Raw genomic sequence first — 23,807 nt, 5'->3', positions numbered from 1 at the left:
CTTACAACCACCAGTGTATTCAAGTTTCTAAACTTATAGAAAGTCTCCTCATTAGTGTCTCTGTTTCTAATTTCTCCCCTTAATAGTACATTCTTTATATGGTTTGTAAAATAATCTTTCTAAGGGAGAGCTCTGAACACATCAATCACTTTCTTACTAGGACAAAATACAAATTTCTAATTCTGGTATTTAAAGCTCTTCAAATCTAATATTAACCTATTTTTCCAATTGTATCTACAACATGACTTCCCTTTATGAATGGTACATTCCTTAGCTGAACAAGTTGTATATGATTATGATGAAATATTATTGTGCTATAAGAAATGATGAGCAGGATGCTCTCAGAAAAAACCTGGAAACTTTTACATGAATAGGTACAAAGTGAAATGATCAGAATTGAGTGAACATTGTACACAGTTACAGCAATATTGTACAATGAACAACTGAGAATAACTTAGCTATTCTGATCCAAGATCTGATCCAATTCTGAAGGACTTATGATGAAGAATATTATCTGTATCTAGAGACAGAACTGATGGACTCTAAATGCAGAGCAAAGCATACTTTTTTACTTTCTTCATTTTTCTTAGTTTTTTTGGGGAGTTTTCTTTCATAACATGACTTACATGGAAATATATTTTTCATGACCGCACATGTATAATCTATGTCAAATTGCTTACTTTCTCAATAGAGAACACAATTTTTTTTGTTTGTTTTTTGCTGAGGCTATTAGGGTTAAGTACTTGCCCAGGGTCACACAGTCAAGAAGTGTTAAGTGTCTGAGATCAGATTTGAACTCAGGTCCTCCTAACTTCAGGGCTGGTGCTCTATCCACTGCACCACCTGAGAACTGAGAACTCAAAATTTTAAAAAGGAATGTTAAAATTATTTTCACATGTAATTGGGGAAAAAAAGAAAGACTATTTAAAAAAATATTTTCTTTCCCCCTGTTATAGTCTTCCAATTTGTGGAATATATTTCTTCCTCATATTTGCCTTTCAAAATCCTTATCTTGCTTCAAGACTCGGCTCAACTATCATTTCTTCCAATAACCTTTTCCTGGTGCCTTGAACTATTAGCATTCTCTCTGTCCACAAATATCCCAAGAACACTTTGTCTAATATCATTTGTCTCCATCATTTCCTGTGCTAATTCAGATTCTTCACATTTATTTGACTAGAACTTGTCTGCTATATGCAGAGACTATTTTGCCCTAAAAAGAGTTTCTGATCTTTTTCTTATATTATTAATCACTTTCTGTTAGTACTCTCATGTTCTTAAAATGACTTTGTAATACTCTGTATATACTTCATATCTATTATTACATGTTGGTCCTGATTAATGAAAATAATAAATACCTCTGAAGGAGTCACATTATTTGAATTCACATAATGTATTTCCATCAGACTGGAGGGAAGAGAAAATAAGCACCCATGTAGCATTTGTTGTGTGTCAGACATCACACTAAGTAATTTTCAAATATCAATTTTTTAACATAATTATGACTTCAAAGGTATGAATGAAAAACATGTAGTCTTCTTTAGAGGATTTGTTATTTACATTAATCAGGACCTGGCTATGATAATGGATAGCATTTATATGCATTCCTTTAAGATTAGCACACTGCCTTACAAATACATCATTTTATTGTCATGGAAACCCTAAGAGTTGGGTTCTATTATCCCCATTTTAAAGATGAGCAAATTGAGACTGAAAGAGGTTAAGTGACTTGCCCAGGGTCGCACAGCCAAGAAGTGTCTGAGATGAAATTTGAACTCAGGTCCTCCTAACTTGAGGCTGGTGCTCTATCCACTGCACCTGAAAACTGAGAACTCAAAATTTTAAAAAGGAATGTTAAAATTATTTTTCACATGTAATTGGGGAAAAAAAGAAAGACTATTTTAAAAAATATTTTCTTTTCCCCCTGTTATATTCTCCCAATTTGTGGAATATATTTCTTCCTCATATTTGCCTTTCAAAATTCTTATCTTGCTTCAAGACTCAGCTCAACTATCATTTCTTCCAATAACCTTTTCCTGGTGCCTTGAACTATTAGCATTCTCTCTGTCCACAAATATCCCAAGAACACTTTGTCTAATATCATTTGTCCCCATCATTTCCTGTGCTAATTCAGATTCTTCACATTTATCTGAATAGAACTTGTCTGCTATATGCAGAGACTATTTTGCCCTAAAAAGAGTTTCTGATCTTTTTCTTATATTATTAATCACTTTCTGTTAGTATTCTCATGTTCTTAAAATGACTTTGTAATACTCTGTATATACTTCATATTTATTACTACATGTTGGTCCTGATTAATGAAAATAATAAATACCTCTAAAGGAGTCACATTATTTGAATTCACATAATGTATTTCCATCAGACTGGAGGGAAGAGAAAATAAGCACCCATGTAGCATTTGTTGTGTGTCAGACATCACACTAAGTAATTTTCAAATATCAATTTTTTAACACAATTATAACTTCAAAGGTATGAATGAAAAAACATGTAGTCTTCCTTAGAGGATTTGTTATTTACATTAATCAGGACCTAGCTATGATAATGGATAGCATTTATATGCATTCCTTTAAGATTAGCACACTGCCTTACAAATACATCATTTTATTGTCATGGAAACCCTAAGAGTTGGGTTCTATTATCCCCATTTTAAAGATGAGCAAATTGAGACTGAAAGAAGTTAAGTGACTTGCTTAGACTCAGAGAGCTATGAGTATCTGAGGTGAGATTTGACCTCAGGTCTTTCTAACTCCAGATCCAAGGCTCTATTCACTGTGCCAGCTGACTATGTACCTTCTGTATTGTCCTTTTTTTTTTTTTTGCCAGTATTTATCATAGCACATTGCTTATAGTAGATTTATTAAAATTTTTTGTTGAATTGAATTGTATAGCTTAAAATATGTTAAAACAATCAACAATGAAATTTAATATTAAAAAATATTTTTAGTAGAGAAGATGATTCTAGACACTTCATTGCTCTACCTAGTACATCCCAGAATCATCTAGTTTACAGTGGTTAGGTCCTAGGCTCAAAAGTAACCAGAATTTTTCATGCTGCTTTCAATTTTTCTGCCAGGCATTTTCAAAGCTTTTGTGAGTTCAAACTTTCTCCAGTTATGTCTGGAGTGACATTTTATCTCCAAATGCCAACAAAGCACGTTCCTAAGAGAGTTTGCAAAGTATTAGCTACTGTACCTGGAGTTCCCTTAATGTGTACCAAAGTGACTGCGCACTAGGTGGCAGAATCTACCTTTAGCACCAATGCTTTTTTTTAAATCCCAGAATTCAAAGAAATATATAATCGGTCCATTTGGACATTCCCTTTAAAAGATATCAGTTCATTCTACTGACCATTCCTGAACTATACAGCATTATGTAATAGAGAGGGACTGAAATCAGCATATACAGATTTCCATCAAATGGTAGGGAAAAAAACTCTAATTTAACAAAATGTCATCAAACATGGCATAAAAAGATAAAATAACTCAATACTTATACTGCTCTCTACCTCCTCTGTTTGTCAAATTACTACCTTTCTTTGTTATTCCTGCTTAGGAATTTAAAAATTGTTATAATTGCTTTTTTTTTTAAATGTAGTATGGGTAAAAGGGATAAAGTTTCATTGCATTCTTCACGAATATGCACAATTCCTTCAAACAGATTTAGAAAGCATACCAGACAAAATCCTCATCGGGAAATTAAAAAAAAAATTACAAGTTTTTTTTTTTATACAAGGTTAGTAGAGGGAGACAAGATAGAAAGGTCTTTGGTATCAAGAATAGTACTCTAGCACAGAGAAAGGGAGTGTGCACCAGGGCAGGAGGAGGCCCAAGATATAGCAGAGTTCTAAATGTATGAGGGCACAGGAACCAGCTGCTCTCTCACTGATGACCAGTCTAGACTAGATTAAGAGATTTTGAGTGGAATTTCAGGATGAGGAAGAGACAAAAGTCCTAGGCTGTTTGATCAAGAAGCAAATTCAGAAGCAACTAGGAGCTGTGTTGCATAGACTCAAGGAGAATAGCAAAGTCCCAATTCTAAATTCTAGCCCAGTCTGAAGCTTACAGAGGAATAGCCAGCACTGGAAAAGTCAAACAAAGGGAAGCCTACAGTTCTGCCACTCTATCATCAAAGCTTTCCAGTGTGCTGACATTGTCTGAATCCAGCAACAGTCTAGTGAAATTCCAAACAAGGCAACTCCACAGGTATGATGTTCATACCCAAACCCAAGAAATAAACTTGCAGACTCAAACTATGGATCAGACTTTGTCCTCCATAGCTTTCTTCGGGTAAACAGAAAGCTTGAGTGTTCCTCCACTGGACCATGTCCTTGTGCTCTTGGAATAATATCATATTCAATATACTAGAAAGCAGCAACAGAAAAAGCTCAGATATTCCTTCTAGAAGTGTGCAGATTTCAGCCTTAACATCAAGTCTTAAATCAGAAAGTTGCCTAAAAGAATGAGCAAACAAACAAAAAATTCCATTGTAAAAAGCTATTTATGCTGACAGGAACACACAAACCCAGAAAAAAAAAAATACCAAACATCTATAAGCAAAACCTCAATGAAAAACCCAGCTTGGGCAGAAATTCAGCTTAAATTCCTGGAAGAGATGAAACAAAAGATTAAAAAATAATGAAATGAAGTGCTAGAGGAAAAAAAGACAAAAAGACATGATAGCTATGTAAGAAAGAAAAGGGAATTAACAGCTTGACATAAGATATACAAAATCTCCCTAAGCAACCAACTCTGAAAATTGGATGAAACCAAATAGAAGATAATGACTTCAAGAGCAAATAAGAAATACTAGAATAAAGTCAAAAAAGAAGACATAGAGGAAAAGGAAGAAGAAGATGAGGAAGGGAAAAGAAAGAGGAAAAGGAAGAAGAGGAGGAGAAAGAGAAGAAAGAATGAAGATGAAGATGATGAAAGAGGGAAGGAGGAGGAAATAAAGGAGAAAAAGGAGAAGAAGGAAGAAAGAAAAGAAGAAAAAAAGAAGATAAAGAAGAAAGAAAAAAGGAAAAGAAGAAATATTGAAAACAAATGACCTGGAAAACAAATCAAGGATAGCCCATTTGAGAACCATTGTACTACCCAAAAACCATGACCAAAAATATGGCTTAGACAATACATTTCAATAAATCATAATGAAAAACTATCTATAACACTTAGAACCAGAAGACAAATTGGAAATAAAACATTAATTAATTTTAGCATAATGAAAGAAAAAAATCGTCTATCTAGGGATTAAGTAGTGTTACAGAAACTTATTAGATTGGGTGTATGGAGAAAAATCTCAAAACAAGAATTGGTGTGAAACCCTACCTCACGCTATGTGACCCTGGACAGGTAAATTAAAAACTCTCACTGCTCTTGGCAAAGCTCTAAGATTATACAATTAGTTGCTAACTTGCATTACTGGATGGAGTTTCCTCATCTGAGAGTTCCAAATCAAGGAATCAAAATGTCTAGTTTCTTTTCTAAACACCTTGGATTAAATGCCATCTATAAATATAGAAGTTATGGTTTCATTTGTTTTGTGTTTTTAATGCAATAATTCTTACTGTCTTGATGAAATAAAAAGTTCTTCAAAATATGAACTATTTTTGTTTTATTTCTTCATATCCTTGATATCCAGCATACAACCTAGAATACAATAGATACTTGTTGATTGATTAAGTGATGTAGTTTCCTATGAGACTGATAGTAAATCTGATTAAAATAATTGCAAAATGTTATGTTGAGAAGGAAAGAGGCCCACTTAATTCTAGGATATTTTCAAAATCTATTCTCTTAAAAACAAACTCATTTCTACTTATCAATTTCTTTTTATGAGAAATAAGGTTTTTACATTAATTTTTAGAATGGTCAGAAATATCTGAAAAACATCCCCAGATTCCATACTATTGCAAAAGGCTTTCTTTTCTGAAGCAGAATTTCCCTAATTCACTTCTGGTATTCCCCCTCTTAGTGGTAAGGAAGATAATGTAGCAATATATTTTTTTCAATGTGATGGCTATTTAATAAAATGAAGATTCATTGGGTCTTTTGTGCCTAAGATTTTCACCAGTTAATGACACATAGAGGAATAGTCCAGTTCTCTTAATTACTTTTCCCTTGTTAAGCTGCGTTTTAAAGAAAAATGACATTACAAACTCATTTTTATCACACAGAGCTATATACAGATGCTTATTTTCAAGCTGTGTTTCGTAAGTGGACAGAAAGTAAAAGTATAAAATAAAATCAATTAATGGATCAGATGTTTTCCAACTCCCTCTTCTAGGGTATTATGCAACTGAAGCAGCTTTCAAGTTTTATACACATGTATGGCAGCAAAGCGAGATAGCCTATTTCATTAAAATTAGCCAGTAAAACTCTCTTAATGAAGGATTTGGAAGTTAACACTATTTCAATTATAAGCCAGATCAAGGCTTTCCTAGTAAGGAACAACTACATCTTTTTATTAAAATTCTCCTATGAAATGATCAGCTCTCAGCTTTCTTACATATTATGTTCTCAATTTTGAGCCACAGACTCAATAAGGAGTAATATAAGAAAATGATTATTAATGAAATAAAAGCAGTTGTTAGTCACAAGAAATCTATTCCTGAGATTACAAATTAAATTGGGTTACAAAAACAAGCTGGTTTTATAAACACATATCGACTAGAATGTTTTCTTGAATTCTAAGTCACATAGCATAATCAATTTTTATTTGCACATTTTAGTTATGAAGTAGATTTCACTGTTTCAAATTATCCATGCCATTTTGTTGTTAAATACTTTATTTATGCTCTTATGTAGATATATGCGCAAACGCACATAAAGATATACACACAGGCAATCAGACAGAATCTGAGATTTGCCCAGTGTATGGAACAATTGTGATCCTCAAATTCCTTCCAGCCATGCAGGACCTCACCTTCTTGATCACCTAGAGACTTAAAAGATCTGTCTAGAGCACTGAGCGTTTTAGTGACTTGTCCAGGATCACAATAAATAGGACAACAATGGGAAACGGCTAACAAATGGCCAATCCTTCAAAAAAAAAAAAAAGATATAGTATTTCTAAAAAATTTAGTATTCATTATTATTTTCTCCATCACTTTCTTAAGTCTAAAAATTAAAAAAACAAACAAACAAACAAAAAAAAAAAAAACAGTACCTCAAGCCCTGATTTGTAGCAATTGCTAATTTTAAAAAGAGGCAGATACAACCTGGCTACAATGTACCCCTGGACATAGAGACAGACACTATATAGATAGAGGCTGAAGAATCATGAACTCAGATTTTTAAGGTTAGTTCTCTAAAAATTCTGCAATGCTATCTGATATATGAATATATACATATATATAAAATATACATGTATCCAGTTAAGATGGCGGAGAGGAGGCTCACAGTTGCATAAGCTCCGCGCTTTCTCTCACTATCCACTTCATTACAAGCCTCTGAATCAATGCTTGACTGAAAAAAACCCACATATAGTTACCAAGAGAAGCCATCCTTGAGATCCGCCAAGAAAGGTCTGTCTTTACTGGTGGGCTGGGACGGTTTTAGATCCGGCGCAGGCTGAGGGCAGCGGCAGTGAGAGCACAGGAGCAGACTGGAGAGGGGGTGGGGAGTGATCGCAGCCGTCTCTGCGGGGAGAGCTTCGCTACAGGTTTGGATACTTTACTCCAGCAGCAAGTCAGCAGCCCAGCAGAGAAGCTAAAAACACCGGGGCTGAAGAACACAACCCCAAACAGCTGGAGTCTCTCGGGACCTGGCCGTGCCCCCCCTTTCCCCCCCACAGTGACTCAGCACGCTCTGGGATCTCAGAGCGCAGGCGCAGCACAGTCCTGCTAGTGCCTCACTGCTGCCCCCTGCAGTCTGTAGAGGAAGCTCGATAACATACCCAACCCCTCCCCCAAAGAAAGACTCCAGTTTTTTCTGTTTTTCTTTGGTAGTTTGTCTCTGATTAATAGACAGAATGAGCAAGAAGCTGAAGAGGACTTTAACCCTTGACAGCTTCTACACAGATAGAGAGCAGACTCTAAATCCTGAGGAGACTAAAAACAGACAGTCCCCAGGTGATTCCCCAAAGGAGGAGATCGGCTGTTCCTCAGCACAGATGAACCTCATAGAAGCGATTAAAAAGGCTCTCACAAGGGAGCTAGAAGAAAAATGGGGAAAGCAGAGTGAGGCTTGGCAAAAGGAGAGAGAAGCTTGGGAAAAGGAGAGGGAGGCTTGGCAAAATAGTCTGGAGAAGTCAGTTAAAGAGAGAGTGGATAAAGAAGTAAAATCCTTGAAAAATAGGATTAGTGAACTGGAAACAGAAAACAGCTCTCTAAAAAACAAAATTGGCGAAATGGAAAAAAATTCCACAGAACAAAAGAACTCAATTGGACAATTAGAAAAAGATTTTAAAAAAGTGAGTGAAGAGAATACTTCACTGAAAATCAGACTTGAACAAGTGGAATTGAATGACTCGAGGAGACAAGAAGAATCAGTCAAGCAAATCCAAAAAAATCAAACAATGGAGAAAAATGTGAAATACCTTCTGGGGAAGACAACAGACCTGGAAAACAGATCCAGGAGAGACAATCTGAGAATCATTGGACTCCCAGAAAAACATGATGAAAAAAAGAGCCTGGACACTATTTTCCAGGAAATTATCAAAGAGAACTGCCCAGAAGTCATAGGAACAGAGGAAAAAATAAACATTGAAAGGATTCATCGATCACCCACTGAAAGGGATCCTAAAATCAAAACACCAAGGAATATAGTGGCCAAATGCCAGAACCCTCAGATGAAGGAAAAAATATTGCAAGCGGCTAGAAAAACCCAATTCAAGTATCAAGGAGCCACAATAAGGATCACCCAGGATCTGGCAGCATCCACATTAAAAGATCGAAGGGCCTGGAATATGATATTCCGAAAGGCTAAGGAACTTGGTATGCAACCAAAAATAACTTACCCAGCGAGAATGAGCATCTTTTTCCAGGAAGAAGATGGACATTCAACGAAGTAAGCGAATTTCATCTATTTCTGATGAAAAAAACCAGAACTTAACAAAAAGTTTGACCTACAAATATAGAACTCAAGAGAAATCTAAAAAGGTAAAGATTAATCTTGGGAACTATATTTTGACTATATAGATGTATAAAGAATACATGTATACCTTATTCTAGAAATTGATGTGGAAAGGACATTGTATCAGAAAAAGGGTAAAGTGGGGGTAGTACATCTCATGAAGAGGCATAGGAAACCTATTATATCTGAGAGAAAGAATGGAGGGGGATGAATATAGTGGGTATCTTACTGCCTTCAGAATTGGCTTTAAGTGAAAAATCTTAAGACATATTCAATCTATGGTAAAACTTCTCCCACCTCATTGAAAAGTGAGAAGGGAAAAGTGAAAAGGGAAGGAATAAGCTAAGTGGAAGGGAATACGGGAACTGGGAGGGAAAGGGGTAAGATAGGGGGAGGAACTCTAAGGTGGGGGAGGGATACTAAAAAGGGAGAGCTGTGAGAAGCAAGTGGTGCTCACAAGCTTAATACTGGGAAGGGGGGAAAGGGGAAAGAAGGGAGAAAAGCATAAACCGGGTTAACAAGATGGCAAGTAATACAGAATTGGTCATTCTAACCATAAATGTGAATGGGGTAAACTCCCCCATAAAGAGGAAGCGGTTAGCAGAATGGATTAAAAGCCAGAATCCTACAATATGTTGTTTACAGGAAACACACCTGAAGCGGGGAGATACATGCAGGTTAAAGGTAAAAGGTTGGAGCAAAATCTACTATGCTTCAGGTGAAGTCAAAAAAGCAGGGGTAGCCATCCTGATCTCAGATCAAGCTAAAGCAAAAATTGACCTAATTAAAAGAGATAAGGAAGGACACTATATCTTGCTAAAGGGTAGCATGGATAATGAAGCACTATCTATATTAAACATATATGCACCAAGTGGGGTAGCATCTAAATTCTTAAAAGAGAAACTAAGAGAGCTGCAAGAAGAAATAGACAGTAAAACTATAATAGTGGGAGATCTCAACCTTGCACTCTCAGAATTAGATAAATCAAACCACAAAATAAATAAGAAAGAAGTCAAAGAGGTAAATAGAATACTAGAAAAGTTAGATATGATAGATCTCTGGAGAAAATGTAATGGAGACAGAAAGGAATACACTTTCTTTTCAGCAGTTCATGGAACCTATACAAAAATTGACCATATATTAGGACATAAAAACCTCAAACTCAAATGCAGTAAGGCAGAAATAGTAAATGCATCCTTTTCAGACCACGATGCAATGAAAATTACATTCAACAAAAAACCAGGGGGAAGTAGACCAAAAATAATTGGAAACTAAATAATCTCATACTAAAGAATGATTGGGTGAAACAGCAAATCATAGACATAATTAATAACTTCACCCAAGAAAACGATAATAATGAGACATCATACCAAAATGTATGGGATGCAGCCAAAGCGGTAATAAGGGGAAATTTCATATCTCTAGAGGCCTATTTGTATAAAATAGAGAAAGAGAAGATCAATGAATTGGGTTTGCAATTAAAAATGCTAGAAAAGGAACAAATTAAAAACCCCCAGTCAAACACTAAACTTGAAATTCTAAAAATAAAAGGTGAGATCAATAAAATTGAAAGTAAAAAAACTATTGAATTGATTAATAAAACTAAGAGTTGGTTCTATGAAAAAACCAACAAAATAGACAAACCCTTAGTAAATCTGATTAAAAAAAGGAAAGAGGAAAATCAAATTGTTAGTCTTAAAAATGAAAAGGGAGAACTCGCCACTAACGAAGAGGAAATTAGAGCAATAATTAGGAGTTACTTTGCCCAACTTTATGCCAATAAATTCGACAACTTAAATGAAATAGAAAAATACCTCCAAAAATATAGCTTGCCCAAACTAACAGAGGAAGAAGTAAATATCCTAAACAGTCCCATCTCAGAAAAAGAAATAGAACAAACTATCAATCAACTCCCTAAGAAAAAATCCCCAGGACCAGATGGATTTACATGTGAATTCTACCAAACATTTAAAGAACAATTAACTCCAATGTTATATAAACTATTTGAAAAAATAGGGATTGAAGGAGTCCTACCAAACTCCTTTTATGACACAGACATGGTACTGATACCTAAACCAGGTAGGCTGAAAACAGAGAAAGAAAATTATAGACCAATCTCCCTAATGAATATTGATGCTAAAATCTTAAATAAAATATTAGCAAAAAGATTACAGAAAATCATCACCAGGATAATACACTATGACCAAGTAGGATTTATACCAGGAATGCAGGGCTGGTTCAATATTAGGAAAACTATTAGCATAATTGACTATATCAATAACCAAACAAATAAAAACCATATGATCATCTCAATAGATGCAGAAAAAGCATTTGATAAAATCCAACATCCATTCCTAATAAAAACACTTGAGAGCATAGGAATAAATGGACTTTTCCTTAAAATAGTCAGGAGCATATATTTAAAACCATCAGTAAGCATCATATGCAATGGGGAAAAACTGGAACCTTTCCCAGTAAGATCTGGAGTGAAGCAAGGTTGCCCACTATCACCATGATTATTTAATATCGTATTAGAAACACTAGCCTCGGCAATAAGAGTCGAGAAAGAAATTAAAGGAATTAGAGTAGACAATGAGGAAACCAAACTATCACTCTTTGCAGATGATATGATGGTATACCTAGAGAACCCCAGAGATTCTACTAAAAAGCTATTGGAAATAATTCATAATTTTAGCAAAGTAGCTGGCTACAAAATAAATCCCCATAAATCCTCAGCATTTTTATACATCACCAACAAAACCCAACAGCAAGAGATACAAAGAGAAATTCCATTCAGAATAACTGTTGATACCATAAAATATTTGGGAATCTATCTACCAAAGGAAAGTCAGGAATTATATGAGCAAAATTATAAAAAAGTCTCCACACAAATAAAGTCAAACTTAAATAATTGGAAAAACATTAAGTGCTCTTGGATAGGCCGAGCGAACATAATAAAGATGACAATACTCCCTAAACTAATCTATTTATTTAGTGCTATACCAATCAGACTTCCAAGAAAATATTTTATTGATCTAGAAAAAATAACAACAAAATTCATATGGAACAATAAAAAGTCGAGAATCTCAAGGGAATTAATGAAAAAAAAATCAAATGAAGGTGGCCTAGCTGTACCTGATCTAAAATTATATTATAAAGCAGCAGTCACCAAAACCATTTGGTATTGGCTAAGAAATAGATCAATGGATCAGTGGAAAAGGCTAGGTTCACAAGACAGAATAGTCAATTATAGCAATCTAGTGTTTGACAAACCCAAAGCCCCTAACTTCTGGAAAAGAATTCATTATTTGATAAAAACTGCTGGGATAATTGGAAATTAGTATGGCAGAAATTAGGCATGGACCCACACTTAACACCATATACCAAGATAAGATCAAAATGGGTCTATGACTTAGGCATAAAGAACGAGATTATAAATAAATTAGAGAAACATAGAATAGTTTATCTCTCAGACTTGTGGAGGAGAAAGAAATTTGTGACCAAAGATGAACTAGAGACCATTACTGATCACAAAATAGAAAATTTTGATTACATCAAATTAAAAAGCCTTTGTACAAATAAAACTAATGCAAACAAGATTAGAAGGGAAGCAACAAACTGGGAAAACATTTTCATAGTTAAAGGTCCTGATAAAGGCCTCATTTCCAAAATATATAGAGAACTGACTCAAATTTATAAGAAATCAAGCCATTCTCCAACTGATAAATGGTCAAAGGATATGAACAGACAATTTTCAGAGGATGAAATTGAAACTATTACCACTCATATGAAAGAGTGTTCCAAATCATTATTGATCAGAGAAATGCAAATTAAGACAACTCTGAGATACCACTACACACCTGTCAGATTGGCTAAGATGACAGGAAAAAATAATGATGAATGTTGGAGGGGATGCGGGAAAACTGGGACACTATTGCATTGTTGGTGGAGTTGTGAACGAATCCAACCATTCTGGAGAGCAATCTGGAATTATGCCCAAAAAATTATCAAATTGTGCATACCCTTTGATCCAGCAGTGTTTCTATTGGGCTTATATCCCAAAGAAATACTAAAGAAGGGAAAGGGACCTGTATGTGCCAAAATGTTTATAGCAGCCCTGTTTGTAGTGGCTAGAAACTGGAAAATGAATGGATGCCCATCAATTGGAGAATGGCTGGGTAAATTATGGTATATGAATGTTATGGAATATTATTGTTCTGTAAGAAATGACCAGCAGGATGAATACAGAGAGGACTGGCGAGACTTACATGAACTGATGCTAAGTGAAATGAGCAGAACCAGGAGATCATTATACACTTCGACAACGATATTGTATGAGGACATATCTTGATGGAAGGGGATCTCTTTGACAAAGAGATCTGAGTTTCATTTGATAAATGACGGACAAAAGCAGCTACACCCAAAGAAAGAACACTGGGAAACGAATGTGAACTATCTGCATTTTTGTTTTTCTTCCCGGGTTATTTATACCTTCTGAATCCAATTCTCCCTATGCAACAAGAGAACTGTTCGGTTCTGCAAACATATATTGTATCTAGGATATACTGCAACATATCCAACATATAAAGGACTGCTTGCCATCTAGGGGAGGGGGTGGAGGGAGGGAGGGAAAAAAAATTGGAACAGAAACGAGTGTCAATATAAAGTAATTATTAAATAAAAATTTTAAAAAATAAATAAATAAATAAATAAAATATACATGTATATAGTCATATACCTATGAAAGACAGATAGATACAGTGAGACAGAAACAGACAGGCAGAGAAACAGAGAGAAACAAGCATGGAGGAGGAAGGGAAGAAAGAAAATGGAGGGGAAGATTCCTGTTCAGATTCAGGTTGAACTATATGACTTAAGAGGTCCTTTCTAACTCTGAATTTGTATAATTCTAATTTTATACTCTAAATATAATTTTCCCCAACATCGATGAACTATTTTCTTTTGATATCTCCAAGTTATCTGGACCCATTAAACATATATATATATATATATATATATATATATATATATATATAAATATTATAAATATTAAATATACTTGCATATTATATGTGTACATTATGTACATGTATATGTGCATAGAAAAACACATGCATATACACATATACAATGTATACATGTGTCTATGTAGGTAAGTATGCATATAAGTATATACATACATGCTTATACATATAAACATCTATGTGTATGTATGAATATATGTGAACATATTCTTATATGTAAATATAAAACCATGTACATGTGAATAATTAAGGAGTTTCATCCTCACAAGATTTCCATGTACCAGTGAAATCTTGGGCTCTGTTTCATTGCCTGTGGTGTATGTATATATACATGTGGTGTATGTATATTGATACATGCATGTACCTCTACATATATATGTATTAATACTGTGTTCATATATGCATTACACGTGTGTACATCCATATAGATGATTGTATTATGCATATATATGTATGTGTGTGTATATATATATATATAAATGTGTGTGTGTATATGTATAATGATATAAGTATCATTAGTCATTGATTGGCAAGAAACTTCTTCTACTAATGCAAATCAGCACCTTTTCTATAAAGCATAATTTTAGAATTTGTTTTAGAGATACTGATTGTTTTTTAGAGATATTTAAGTGACTTTTTCAGGGTCCCACAATTAATATGCAACCCAGATATATAGTGAATCCAGGTTTTCCTGATTCTGAGCAGTTTGGTATTTATGACACCCTATTGCCTACATGTACACACACACACACACACACGCAATTTTAAAAATGGGACTTTTAAAAAAGATTTCATTGGTATAGGACTTTCCTTTTGGGTAAGCTAATTACTTCTTCCAATACAAACCTGCAACCACTGGACTCAACAGCAGCACTAAGCATCATAGATACAAAGAAAAGTGAAAATATATTTTGCCCTTAGGACGTTCATATTCTAATAGAAGAGACTGCATATAAACAGATGTCTATACAGTAGACTCATAAAAGAAATGCTTTCAAAGAAAGATTAATCAAGGAAGAACTTTTTTTCCCTCTAAAGTAGATATGCTTACACTCGAACATTTGACAGAGCTCCAAATGCCATAAAATAGAGTAGGAAAAATACAAGTCTTTTTTTTTTTTAAGAGAAAACCACCATATTTTGCACAATAATGGGAACCTATTCAAACCTGATTAATGCCTCACTGCACCAACATAATGTGGGTATTAATTCTCTGAGAACAACACATTAAAGAAATACCACAAAAACACATGAAATTCAACACCCACTGAGGACCTTGTATATACTTGTTTCTCAAGCTTCAGTAAGTCCTTTTGGAAGCCTCAATGCATTAACTGCATACATCTGCACTCCCTATTATTTCTAGAAATAATCAGATAATATAATTTTATTTATGAAGGCAGTTTACTTTTGACAAACTTTACCACAGATCCAGTCTGAAGGGAACACCACAACCCTTCTGAGGACAGCTGCTGGAGCTAGAGCTTCACTCAGTTTTAAGGGAGACTGTTAAAATATAGGGTAGCTAGGTACAGTGGATTTAATACTGGTCTGGAGTCAGAAAGACCCAAGTTCAAAACCAGCCTCAGATACTTACTAGCTGTGTTGATGATGTTTGGCACAGGGCAGAGAGTTGTGGGAACCCCTTCTGGTTGGCACAGATCCAACATGAAAGAATTCATAAATCCAAAAAGTTAGAATGGCAAAAAGAAATTTATGGGCACTGAGAAGTCAACTTTTGCTAGGAGGCTGACTTCCTCAGTGGCAAGGTTCTGACAGATTAGTAAAGGTGTAGCAGAGAAATCCTGGCAGAGATAAAGAGGGGTTAATGCTGAGAAAAGGGTGTCTTCTCAGAGGGCAGCTATGCCATGCCAAGGACAGGTCCCTTGCCCCCAGGTCCAAACCCTCCACCCCTCCTTGAACGGGACCATCTACTGGGAGTGGTCCTGAGACAATCTTCAGCTCAATAGAGGTAATAGAAATATCAAATCTACATTTCCAGCTAAATGAGACCATTTAAGTAGGAGTGGTCCTGAACTCAACTCAATAGAGGGTGAAATCAGTAGAGGGTGTTATTAATGGAGGATGTTGTTGCTCCCCTCCAGGATAACAGAATGAAACTATTTATCTTGATTCCCTGGGATGGGTCTTTCCCAGTAGGGCTCAAGAATTCAAGGAGAATTTCTCCCCTTCAAGAAGTTTCTCAAGTGTTTACCTCATGGCTCCCCCACACAGGTCAGGACAGTTTCAGGGTTCCTCCATCATTAGTCACTTATTCCTATTTGTCTCAGTTTTCTCATCTATAAAATGATCTGAAGAAGGAAATGGCAAACCCCAAATGGAGTCAGATATGATTGAACAACAAGAGCAACATTAAAGAGTAAGGGAAGGTGCTTTCCCTTTTTTCATATACAGGAAACCCTAACTCCAGTGAAATGTATTTTCTTTCAGTGGTCTCAATCCTTAGTCTGTGATTGTGCAAATTTCTACTGAAAATCATTTTTAAATTTTAATTTCTACCTGCCCCAAGTCCAACATAACTCTGCCTATTGTCATTTACAAACAAGTAGGTTTAAAATACATAAGGATTGCTTTTGTCCTCTGCAAATAAAATTAGATTACTAATGGTGTGGCCATGTAAAGCCAAAGTCAATAAAAAAAGTTGTAAGCAAGGGAAAAGGATGATGGTTTGGGGGTGAGTAGATATTGAATGTCAAAGAGAAGGTCACAGGATCTGAATGAGAGCTACCTGGTCAACTAGTCCAGATTAGGAAACTGAGGACGGGATAGATTAAATGACTTGAATTAAGTCAAATACGTAATAAACATGAATGAAGAGATTTGACTCCAGAATCAGTATTTTTCCCATTGCACAATGCTTCTGCTTATAGTTACCCAATTTTTGTTGTTTGCTTCTGTGTTCTCTGCCAAAAAGAACAATCTTTGCCTAGGAAATGAAAGAAGAAAAACACTAATAGGGAGTTAGTAATTAAGATCTCCAGGTAAGAAGATCAGAAGAGAACAGTAGTGACCTTTGACAAGTTCTAATTACTTGTCTAGATAAACTACATCTCAGGGTTTCAAATGAATTGGCAGATGTGATTAATAGGCTACTGCCAATGACCTTAGAGACTTTTTGGAGAAAAGGAGAGCTGCGTTGGAGAATGAAGGGAGAATATCCTGATTTTAATTTTTAAGAGAAAGAGATTATATTCTGAAAACTATAAGTTCAGTGAATTTGACTTCCATTTTGGTGGGGGAAGAAAAATATGGAAGATATGATACCAATGGTTAGTAAAATATCTAGAAAAGGAAAGAGGGGAGGGGAAAAAAGGAGGAAAGGGAGACAGAGGGACAAGAAAAAATCCTAAATATTAGCTTTTAATAGTTTGATATTAAATTGGAAAAAAGTGTCAGATGAAACACCTATGTTTGCTTTTGTGCTATTTCCAGCTTTTGCCAATAGCATCATCTGCTGCTTCCTTATATCTGAGACAGACTGCCAACACAGTGGATGACAAAGACAGAATCCTAAAACATCTGGATAGGGAAAAATTGGGCCAAATCAAGTATGAGGAAAATGCAATGATAAATATAGTGTTTTACCTTAAGATTAAAAAAAATTAACTTGTAAAGTGCAACATGGAAAGAACTTTCCATGCAAAAATTTGGGAAGTTCAGTGTGCTTCAAGTTCAATGAATCAACAATGTGAAAGAGAAACCAAATTCATCATTCCATGTCTAAGACATAATAATCCCTCATTTGTCTTCCCAGGTCACACTGCACCTAAACTATGAATTTATAAATGATGAGTCTTGAGTATTATTTTTTAAGAGGGAAAAAGACAAGATGAAAAGTCCAAAAGAAGATAAGAGAATGGTTAAAAGCCTCAATTTAAAGTTATGTGAACATTTGCTGAAGAAATAAGGATGTTTAATTTAAAAAAGAGAAAATTCATATGTGCTATAAGAGTTGTCTTCAAGAAGCTAATGGTCTGCTATACACAAATAAAGTTATATAGGTTCTGTTGGGATGACTAGGTAGTGTAATGGATAAAGTACCTGCTCTGGAGTCAGGAAGATTTCATCTTCCTGATTTTAAATCTGCCTTCAGATACATATTAGCTCTATGACCCTGGGTTTCCTCATCTGTCAAATAAGCTGGAGAAAGAAATGGCAAATCACTTCAGTTAATTGCCAAGAAAACTCCAAACAGACTCATGAAGAGTAGGACAAAATCAAAATTTACTGAACAACAACAACAAAATGTTCCATTTGATTTCAGAAGGCAGACTAAAAGCAAAGGATTCCAAGATTCCATTATGAATTAATTGAATCAAAGCTGTCCAAAAGTGGAATAGATTCCTTAGAAAACAGTGGATTCCTCTATAGTGGACGAAATGACTGTTTTGAGAATGTTAAAAAAAGGGGGGAGGGTTTCTGTTCAGATATGGGGTAGATGAGATGGCCTCTGATGTGCCTGTTAGTTCTGTGAATATATAATTTATCCTTTCCTAAACATGCCTCCCTATTCCAATCACTCAACATATTAACATCCAGAAACTTAGAAACATCCTTCTGCTAAGGCATTAAATCCAAGGACCTTAGGAAAGAATAAAGGGAAAATAAAGTGGTTCTTGGAACCTAAAAGATTAAACTTTGAATATTTCTTTTTAGAATTAATTCTGGTTTACTTTGGTTAAACAGACTTGATTTAGACAATGAAACTATGAAACAGAAAAATCACCAATTAGTTAAAAGCTGGGACTTTAAGGATCTATGATGTAAAATGGGGGATATAATTGAGTAGGGCTAAAAGTAACCAAGGGTCTGGACTTTGTTTTAATTGTTGATACAAGGAAGGGGTTCCTATAGCTTAGGTTTCATTTACCATAACAAAAAGCTTTATCCAAATACATTCCTGGATACCAACAGAAAAAAAAAAAAAAAAACACCACAACTTTTTCATACTAAAGTTAAGTGAATCAGGGAGACATACCTATGAATATACTCACACACCATATGAATGCTATTACAGTCTTTCAGATTTCTCTGGGGGAAAAAAAAGAATTCTTTTTTAAGTTATCTTACTAAAAAAAATAGGCCACTCTCCTAAAGAAGGTAAATATTTCGGAAAAGCATTAATAATGAGACAACCTCCAAAATAATTAGGAACTGATCAACAGATTAAACCAGAAGTAAAAGATAATAATTCACCTTGATACAAGGCAAGTAGGTGGTAGATAGCATACTAGGTCTGGCAGCATCTTCTTTTTTAAAAAATATTTATGTTTTTATTTATCTATAGGATTTCCCCCTTTATTCTGGTTAGGCTTTCTCTAATTCATCATCAATTGATTTAATCAGTTTAAACCTTTTTTCATGCAGTGATTTTTAATGTTGTAAAAACTATAGTTACATTATACAAATTGAGGGTTAAGTTGAGAAAATGATATAATTAGTCATTTCATTCTGAGCACTATTGATTTCAAATTAATTAAAATTTTAAAGATATTTGTTTATTTGAATAACCAATTATAGCATAGACTCGAATAAAATTTGAAGCATACTAGAAACTCAGAATGTATGGGCACTTGAGTAGTTAATTGATTTGCCCAGGGACCTACAGCCAAGAAGTGTCAGAAGTATAACATAACACAAAGTGACTTTGTATTTAGTGATGTATATTTTGGTGTCAGCAATATTGCCATGTCTCAGGATGTCAGTTCTAAAGAGCTTCCAATGAGAAAGGTCAGTGTTTCTGAAGATGAAAGAGCAGAAATATGGTGTTAAGGTTCAAAAGGAGATACCAAAAGGTTGGGGTCCCAAACCAATGTCACATGATGTCTCAAAAAAATGTGCAACTTGAACCCATCTCCAAGTCAAGGGGCAAAGTTTATAGTACTTATAATGTCAGTTGAAGTAGACTGAGTTCCAAAAGAATTTAGCCAAGACTCAGCTTCTTAAATTCTAATCTGGCTTTAGACTTTGCCCAGAGCTGTGTGGTTCTGTGTCCTGTGTCCTGTGTCCCTCCGTTTCTTCTTCTAAACAATAAGCTGGCAAACCACTCCAGTAATTTTGCCAAGAAAACCCCAAATGGAGTCTTGAAGAGTTGGACATCACTGAAAATGACTGAATAACAGATACCTTGATATAAGTTTTATAAACAGTCTTCAAACAACCACCAAATAGGGCAAGGTTGTGCTAGTGATTGATCCATAATCACAAAGTCAGTAAGTACTAATTATGGGATTTAATCCCAAATTTCCAGACTCCAAATATAGCATTCTTTAACTAAACCATATTGGTTCTAAAACCAAGGTATGGATGATTAAATAAGTGAATGAAAAGCCTAGAAAAAGCAAGGTAATAGTCAAATAAGAAGCACTGAAGCATATGCTAGAAATCTATCATTGAGCCAAAGGGGACAATATGTGGAGTGGAGAGAACTATAGCTCTTAAGTGAAACAACTTTGGTCAAATCCTTCTTGTAACCTTAGGTAAGCCATTAATATCTATGGACTTCTGTTTACTAAAGTGTAAAATTAGGAAATTGGACTAAATGGCCTCTGTATATCCTTCTAGCTCAAAAGTGATGATTCTTTGATATATTTGATATGATATATTTAGAACAGAAACTCAGTATTCCCCCAATGATGTCCTCCTTTAAAAAAACTACATTATAAAATTTAGAAAAGGAAAGGAATCTCACAAATTATCTAGCTCACACCCTTTGTAGAGACAAAGATACTGAGGTTCAGAAAACTTGATGTAACTTGTTTGAGATCATAAAAAGTCCTTTAACTAGAAATCAGTGCGAGATCTCTACCTCTGTGGCTACCTAACTAATGGCTCTGGTTTGGAAGTATAACTCTGTCATCTCAAGGCCAAGCCATGTGAATGAATTCCCTGATCCTACCAAATTAGGATAGGGCTCAGGTACAATCCTTGAGACAGATCATTAGCTGGACTAATCCTTGGACAAGCCAGGTTAGAATGGCTCATCACCAAAATGGTGACCACATTATTTCAGCCATAGCAAGTGGGAAAAAAATGAGCTACTCTTTACATGAACTGATGCAACGTATAGTGAACAGAATCAGGAGAACATTATACACAGTAACAGCAAAATTATTCAATAATAACAATGTGAGTGACTCCAGATAGAAAATACTATTCACACCCAGAGAAAGAACTAATAGAATCTGAATGCCAATCAAAGCACACTATTTTCACTTTCTATTTTTTTTAATTTTTTGTTTTGTTTTTAATGTCTTTTTTTTCTTTTGATACATGACTATTGGAAACATGCATATATCCTATATCAAAATTGCTCAGTCTTAAGGAAAGATAGAGAAGTGGGGGAGGGAAGGAGGGTGAAAATTTGGGAACCTAAAAAAGATTAAATGAATGTTAACAATTGTCTTTATGTGTAATTAGAAAAAAATAAAATGCTATTAAAAATGAGCAACACTGGATAATCTGCATTGTTATAAAGTACACCTATACTATTGAAAGCACAGTCCCTTGGAGCATATGATAAACCTACAAAATAACTCAAGTCTTCATTATGCTAGGCAATGGGAACTTTGTCCCACTTCTGTGATTTCACAGGTATAGTGACATTCCAGTGATGAAAATCCATCTCCCACTAAAAATCAGGAATCTGCTCTGAAATGTACTATTTAGAGTTACCTGGGGGCACTTGAGTAGTTAATTAATTTGCCCAGGGACCTACAGCCAATAAGTGTCAGAAGTATAACATAAGATAAGGCTTTCCTGACTTTGAAGCCAGTTCTAGATTGACTACTGGATACTTCAATGGAGATGCAAAGAAAAAAAAAAAAAACTTGCCTTTCAGGATTACTTATCTTGTTGATATTGGTGCTTGTTCTTCATATATGGAGAAGGCCAAAATGACATTATGTCAGGGTCAATGCACAGTGTGTTCCACTGGGGCTGATTAGAACAATACCATAAATACTAATTCACAAGATTGCAAAACACAGATTAAGTAGTGTAAGAAATTGGAGAAGAGAATGATCCATAGATTTCTTCCTGAGTTCAAATCTTACCTCAGACACTTACTAGCTGTATGACCCTAGGTAAGACACTTAACCGCATTTGCCCCAATTTCCTTATCTATAAAATGAATGGGGGAGTAAATGGCAAATCACTCCAATATCATTGCCAAGAAAACACCAAATGGGGTCTTAAAAGAGTTGGAAACAACTGAAAAACAACAGAAGTGGAAAGAGAAATCAGAGAAAATGGGTTTATATTATGTCCTACTTCTGACCCAAATAACATTGGACAAGACCTTTGTCTTCTCTGGCCCCCTATTTTCCTTATCTGAAAAACGAATGATTATGGGTAGGTTCTTTCCAGGGTCCCTTTCAATTCCTGATTCAATAAATGAAAAATGGGAACCAAAGTGAGTCCTGTTTTGGGCAATGAACATGGAAAAATGGTGACATAATCAGTGCAAAAAAAAAAAAAAAGTTTGTGAATAAAACCAGAGAGAGATAGATTTAAATGACAAGAAAAATAAAGAATCCAGTCTGACTAAAGCAGGTGGTACTGAGTTATAGTACAAGTGGGATAGAGGTGACAATTACATATATATATATATATCATATCATACTATCAATGAAAAATTACTCGTTCTAGAATGAGGACCTAGTTCTGAATCCTGCCACTGGTGCTTACAATCTTTCTAACCTTAAGCAAATCACTTTACCAGGCTTTAGTTTCCTTAAGTGTAAATGTGTGAGAGGAACTAAAAAAGCTGAAATCCCTTGACACAATATGTAGCACATAGTATGTATTTACTAAGTGTTCACTGACAATTATAAAATGTTTTGAAACCCTTAAAGTGCTATGAAATGCTATTATTATTATAAATACTATCATTATCATCAGGTAGTTAGGATCCAACCTCCGACACTTAGTAGCTATGTGACTCTGGACAAGTCACTTAACTCTGTTTGCCTCAGCTTTCCCATCAGTAAAATGAGCTAGAGAAGGGAATGGCAAAACACTCCATTATCTTTGTCAAGAAAACCCTAAATAAGTTCACAGAGAGTTAGACATGACCAAAACAACTGAGCAACAACAACAAAAAAATCATCATCATTTTTATTATTTTTATTCTAGCCTGCCTTTCCATATGTGAAAATAAAATCTAGATGTATGATGGTAAAGAAGAATGAAAATAACAAGATTGGAGAAGTAAAAATGAATTTCAGATATATTTCAGACTAATGATTTCTAAAACTGGATACAAGAATCTAAGAAGAAATCAATGACCTTAAGTTTTCAAGTCTGTAGAAAAGAGAATAGAAACACCAGGAGAAGAAGCAGGGAAACTGATTAACAAGATGAATACCAAAGAGTTTTCTATCTTTGCAATCAAGGCCTTATGAATCTTGGTTTTGGCAATTTCCATATCACAAATAGATTATCTCTTGGGCTTTAGATGACATTCATTTATTACATTTCCTTAATTCCTTTTTTTCATTAAGAATTCAGTTTGTACTTGAAAACTGCTCACCTGTTTGCCACCAGTGATCCAAGACAGGTACTCTGAAAACATTTTTAGACCACTCCAATGTCTCCACATCACAGTGTTCACCAGCCACAAATAGAGTTTTGAACCTGAATTAAAGAGAGAAACATATTGTAAATTATT

At 34.8% G+C, this 23,807-nt stretch overlaps 1 protein-coding gene across 4 annotated transcripts in view; it reads right to left on the bottom strand.

Annotated features, from left to right (window-relative positions):
• Positions 1–23,807, bottom strand: part of ACSS3 (acyl-CoA synthetase short chain family member 3) — a 302,555-nt gene that overhangs the window by 50,894 nt on the left and 227,854 nt on the right. For all 4 annotated transcript variants that reach the window (XM_051962868.1, XM_051962869.1, XM_051962871.1 and 1 more), the window contains one exon: positions 23,670–23,773. In XM_051962868.1, the coding sequence (XP_051818828.1) occupies positions 23,670–23,773 (104 nt within the window). The remainder of the gene's footprint in view (positions 1–23,669; positions 23,774–23,807) is intronic.

Source organism: Antechinus flavipes, chromosome 5 (genome assembly GCF_016432865.1).
Source record: "Antechinus flavipes isolate AdamAnt ecotype Samford, QLD, Australia chromosome 5, AdamAnt_v2, whole genome shotgun sequence".
Lineage (NCBI taxonomy): Eukaryota > Metazoa > Chordata > Mammalia > Dasyuromorphia > Dasyuridae > Antechinus > Antechinus flavipes.
Note: the sequence above shows the minus strand (reverse complement) of the source record. Positions and strands in the feature narration are given on the sequence as shown.